Genomic DNA, 5,571 nt, shown 5'->3' with positions numbered 1-5,571 from the left:
TAACAGTGTCAACTTCTCAACTTAAACTATCGTCCATCAACTGAGCAAGAGATACCAAAGGGGACAAGTTTGGTCAATTATTATTTACCTTCAATTTAGTGCCACTTAAAAGTGTTTATTTTGGTAAAAATGTTGATCATATCAATGATTTACTTAAACATAATCATAATCATAATCATAATCATAAATGATACTTGAATATTTGTAATATAAACTAGAGAGTGATTTTACATTATTATAACTAGATGAGTGAACAAAGACATTTATATCATCCTGGGTCTTACTAATATTATTCTCAAATTTCAGATTATAAGAATTAGTAGTTAGTTAGGTTAACATTAAAAATCAGTTTCATCTAAATTACAAGATTAGTCCAACCATTTTTTTCTAAATAAAAGTTTAGCTTTAATAGCTTTAATAATTGAAACCAAAACCAAATCTTTGACCCACGTTAAAGATATAAATTTTGTTGATTACTAAAACCAGATCTTAGGCCCAACATTATAAGTAACTAACAATGGATACCAAAAATTAGAACTTAACCAATAGATAAAGCGGTATTTTCATACTTATGCTCCAACTGAGCAGCGTCGAACCAGAAAGCAGGGGAAAAAGGACGAAGCTCCTGTGAGCAGCAGCGAGGCGAGGGTGGAGGCAGCAGCGTGGTGGTGGAGGCATGACGGTGGTCTAGCGGTGCGCGCAGCGAATAGGGGAGAGCAGACCAAGCAGAGGAGAGAGAAGAAATAGCTGGGCGAGGGATAGAGAAATAGAATGCGAGCGACCGAGCGAGAGAGTGCACCAAATACACGAAGATAGGAGAAAAATTAAAGCCAAAATTGTATGCGTTATCGTTCTCCTTCATCCTATATTGCTGCAGACATTTGCTAATCAATCAAATGAAAATATTACAAGATATTTGAAGAAAAACAAAGTCGGTATTTTTGTTGATATTAGATAATGGTGGCATTTTCCAAGGTATAAACCATCAACTTCATTTGCTAGAGAGCCCTATTACATAAAAATGACAGTAAAATAAAACAAAAAAGCAGAATTAATTGATTGAACATTAAAAAAAATAAAGGGCCAACATTTCCAGATGTTCTTTGAGTTCAACACAGCAATTGGTTCCAGATCAAAAATAGCAGAAACTGAGACATCGCCATATCGGCATCCTAGTCGATTAGTCAAATTGCAAAAATGAGAGATGACATCTCCTACTTCGAGATCGTGTACAGTGTACATATGAAATACTTCTATTTTTTTTGCTATTAATTCATGTATTTGTAATTTTCCAAGCAAAAGAGTCAAAATTTGATAATAATAAATCACCCCATTACTATTGATATGCAAACTGTATCAATGAAGTGGCATTGCTGCATATGATATCGAATTAGGACATCTTAGAAGCAAAACGATGACAAATACTTCGCAGCTCTTTCAACTTTTCCTCAAACTTAGAAGCCTCCGCAACATGAGAATTCTCTTCAAGCCATTGACATGTTTGCTCCATTGCATCATTAACCTTCTTCTCATTACTGTTGAGTTCTAGTTTCCCATAATCATCCAATGCTTCCCGCATGTCGTTGGCATAATTCTCAAGTGCATTCTTGGCTTCCATCATCTTCCTAATTTCCTCATCTTGAGCCTTATATATTTCAGCCTCTTTTATCATCCTATCTATGTCTGCCTTTGGAAGCCGACCTTGGTGATTAAGAATGGTGATTGCATTCTTGTTTCTGGTGCTTGTTTCCACTGCCGATACATTAAGAATTCCATTATCATCAATACTGAAACACACATCAAATATGATCTCATGTTTCGGTGCTGGAGGAAACCCTGAAACAGTAAACTCACCCAAAAAATTGTTTTCTGTAGCAATAACTCTCTCACCCTCAAACACTCTGAAAACTGTGGCCACCTGATTATCTACTGCAGTCCGACAACTCCTATGCATCTTCACTGGGATACTTGTATTCCTTGGAATCACAATACACATACTACCATCAAAATACTTAATACCAAGAGATAAAGGTGTTACATCCACAAGAACAATATCCTTAGTATATTTACTGATACCACTTAAGACGGCAGCATGGACAGCTGCACCATAAGCAACAGCTTCATCAGGATTCATACTTTTGCACAGCTCCTTACCATCAAAGAAGGTCTGCAGCAACTGCTGGACCTTTGGTATTCGGGATGAACCCCCAACAAGAACTACATCATCAACATCATGCTTTTCTACCTTGGCATCTTTTAAGCACTTTTCAACAGTGTCAATACAATTTCTGAACAAATCAATGTTCAGCTTCTCAAAACGTGCACGAGTTATAATTGACGTGAAATCGATCCCATCAAAGAGACATTCCAACTCAATACTAGTTTGGGAAGTTGACGAAAGTACCCGTTTTGCTCTCTCAGCAGCAGCCCTCAATCTTCCAAGAGCCTTGGGACTCTTACTAATGTCTTTCTTGTGCTTCCTCTTAAATTCCTTAACAAGATCACTTACCATTCTGTTGTCAAAGTCCCCTCCGCCAAGGTGAGTGTCCCCACTTACAGCTTTGACTTCACATTTACCTTTTGTGATAGCAACCAACGAAACGTCAAATGTCCCACCACCTAGGTCAAATACTAGAACATTTTTTTCAGGCCCATGAATACAAGTAGCCTTCATGTCAAGACCATAAGCCATGGCAGCAGCTGTTGGCTCGTTGATGATACGAACAACATTAAGCCCTGCAATGGTGCCAGCATCTTTAGTAGCCTGACGCTGATAATCATTGAAGTATGCTGGAACTGTGACAACTGCATTTTTCACTGACGTGCCAAGGAAAGCTTCAGCAGTATCTTTCATCTTGATCAAGACCATTGAGGACACCTCCTCAGGAGTAAATCTCTTTTCCTTACCCTTATACGTGACCACAATTATTGGATTATCTTCATTTCCTAAACTATTACCAGCTGTAACCTTAAATGGCCACATTCTCATGTCTTCTTGTACAGTTTCATCACTAAATCTCCTACCAATTAACCGTTTTGCATCTGTCATTGATCAGACAGCATGTATAGAAGATTATTAGTGGAGTAAAATGCTGGTATGAAGCATATAACTAGGCAAGGCATGTTTCAGAGAAATCAATTATTCATAAATCAAAAATATCTAGAGAACTCTTCTGTCAACAAATCCGAAGGTTCAGAAGAATTTATTCCAGCTATCTAGAGTGCATCATAAATGTCCGATCTAACATGCTTCTGTTATTTTTAATCTACAAAATTTGAGAATAAAGATAGCTGTAATTATGTACACAAATAACTAAATGGATCTTAGATTTTCAGTTGCAGTTAACGAAACGACTAATTACAAGTTCTTAAAGCATATAAAGTTTCCAACTTCTCTATCACACAATCAGCCACAAGGCAACAAGTTATAATGCAACAGCCATAAGTACTTTAAACTAAAAACAGAATTAAATGAAATTGGTGAACTACGGCTTGAATTGATTATGTGGTGCTAGCCCATTTGTTAAGGTTAATTAGTAGGATACTATATAAATCCTATAATTAACTTCTGCATCCATATTTTGTATTGTATGCTCTCTCATAATCCTATTAAGATCGTTTCTCCTCTACCCGTAGAGGTAGCTAACACATTGTTTGTCAACCAAGTTAATTTTTGTGTCAATTGGTCATTAATTGTTTGTTATGTTAATTGCATCAGTCACAACAAAAATTCAAACACCAAATAGATCATTTCGTATAGCATAGGGGATAACTAAAAAACATATAAAGGTTAAGCATGGGCCTTGAAAGCCTATTCCCTGCAAAAATCTCTACTAACATTATTTAAGTAAAATACAAGAATAATTAACTTGCAGACTTGTTTCAATATGTTCGAGTAATAGAATTTTGAATATGAGTGCATACTAATAGTAGTAGCAGATTTGTGACATTCGCATTCACAATTTCACATTCACATAGCTGAATGTTTCCATGTTGAGCTACACTTAGATGTGAGTGTGACATCCTCCAAATTTAAGTAGTGTGTTCTACTTCAAAGCTTACTTGTACACGGTTTGTGAGTGTGTAACACAATGATTGGGAACTGAAAATTAGAGTACTTCTACTCTCTCTTTCCCATATTACTTCTCGAATAAAAACAGATATGAATCTATTAAGTGTCAGATATGTATTAGACTATTAGTAGAAATGCACGTATTATGAACACAGAAAACCTCTGGTTTGATCATCAATAGTCAGATTAGTGAATAGTATAAGTGAACAAAGAAGATTTATAAAATTAAAAAAGCAGGAGACAGAGAAAAAGGAAGAAACCGAAGATAGTATTGGTGGAGTTGAAGGAAGCTTGATTCTTGGCGGCTTCACCAATAAGCCGCTCGGAGTCGGTGAAAGCTACCCAAGACGGTGTTGTCCGATTACCCTGATCGTTCGTTATGATTTCAACACGACCATGACGCCAAACTGCAACACAAGAGTAGGTTGTTCCGAGATCGATTCCGATCACCGGCCATTCAGACTCTCCTGATTTACCTTCCATTTTCCTGAGCTCCCAAATTATTTCCAAAAGCAAGGGATGTGCAGGAAAGTGAAGGGTTTCCTTATTGATGTACTATATATATTCTTTTGAAATCAATACCAAAGGCAAGCTCAGATTTTTTGATGGGTCTTTTTAGTGTTAGGAAATATTGTACAGATATGTATATTGTTATGTTTCCTTATTTATGTACCATGTAAAGAAGTGTTTTAGGGTTGTGAAAATCAACGTCTCCATGATTTTTTGATGGGTCTTTATTTTGAATTTTATGGTCGTTTACGTACTCAGATTTTATCTAGTGACCCTTTACCATCTCTTGACGCCTACCAACTCGTTGTTCAAGAGGAACGAGTTCGCGCGGCCAAAGCTCCCTCGGACGATCGGCCACCTAACGCTCTCGGCTTTGCCGTGCGTGGTCCGTCGGGTCCTACCGGGGCTTCCTCTCATGGTCGTTCTTCTACTGACCGGCCGGTATGTTCCCACTGTCATAAGGTTGGGCACGATGTTTCTAAATGTTGGACTCTTCATGTTTGTGCTCAATGTAAAAAACCGGGTCAAGATATCTCCAAGTGCTATGAGTTAATTGGCTATCCCGAGGGCTCGGATCCCAAGGCCCGCTCCACTAAACCTTCGGCTGGTCATGGCCAAGGTTCGGTTGTTGCGCACGCTACAGCGGTGGTGGGGGCTGCTGCCTCTACTCCCTCGCCCCCCCTCCTCTTCGGCTTCTTCGGCCCTCTTCTCTCCCGAGCAGTGGCAAGCGCTCGCCGGTATTTTTCGTTCCGCCAAGCTCTCTGATAACAGGTTAAACGGTGCGTTTTCTTCCTCTTCTTGGATAATTGATAGTGGTGCTACTCACCATGTTACTGGTGAGTGTTCCTATATGTTTGATTTGGTTACTATTGCTCCATGTTCGGTTGGTCTTCCTAATGGAAGCACGGTTATGGCAACTCAAAAGGGCTCAGTTCGCTTATCTCCCTCTATTACTCTAACTAACGTCCTATTAGTTCCTCAGTTCAGTT

General features: G+C 38.4%; 1 protein-coding gene across 1 annotated transcript; it reads right to left on the bottom strand.

The window, feature by feature from the left end:
* Nucleotides 1-915: 915 nt before the first annotated feature.
* On the bottom strand, nucleotides 916-4,684 carry LOC104893125 (heat shock 70 kDa protein 18). The gene is made up of 2 exons (XM_010679209.2): nucleotides 4,333-4,684; nucleotides 916-3,042 (listed from the first exon to the last, which is right to left on the bottom strand). Exons 1-2 carry the CDS (start codon nucleotides 4,553-4,555, stop codon nucleotides 1,391-1,393), a joined length of 1,875 nt encoding a protein of 624 aa, XP_010677511.1. The 5' UTR covers nucleotides 4,556-4,684; the 3' UTR covers nucleotides 916-1,390.
* Between the last annotated feature and the right edge of the window lie 887 nt (nucleotides 4,685-5,571).

This window comes from Beta vulgaris, chromosome 1 (assembly GCF_026745355.1).
Source record: "Beta vulgaris subsp. vulgaris cultivar EL10 chromosome 1, EL10.2, whole genome shotgun sequence".
NCBI classification, from domain to species: domain Eukaryota; kingdom Viridiplantae; phylum Streptophyta; class Magnoliopsida; order Caryophyllales; family Amaranthaceae; genus Beta; species Beta vulgaris.
Note: the sequence above shows the minus strand (reverse complement) of the source record. Positions and strands in the feature narration are given on the sequence as shown.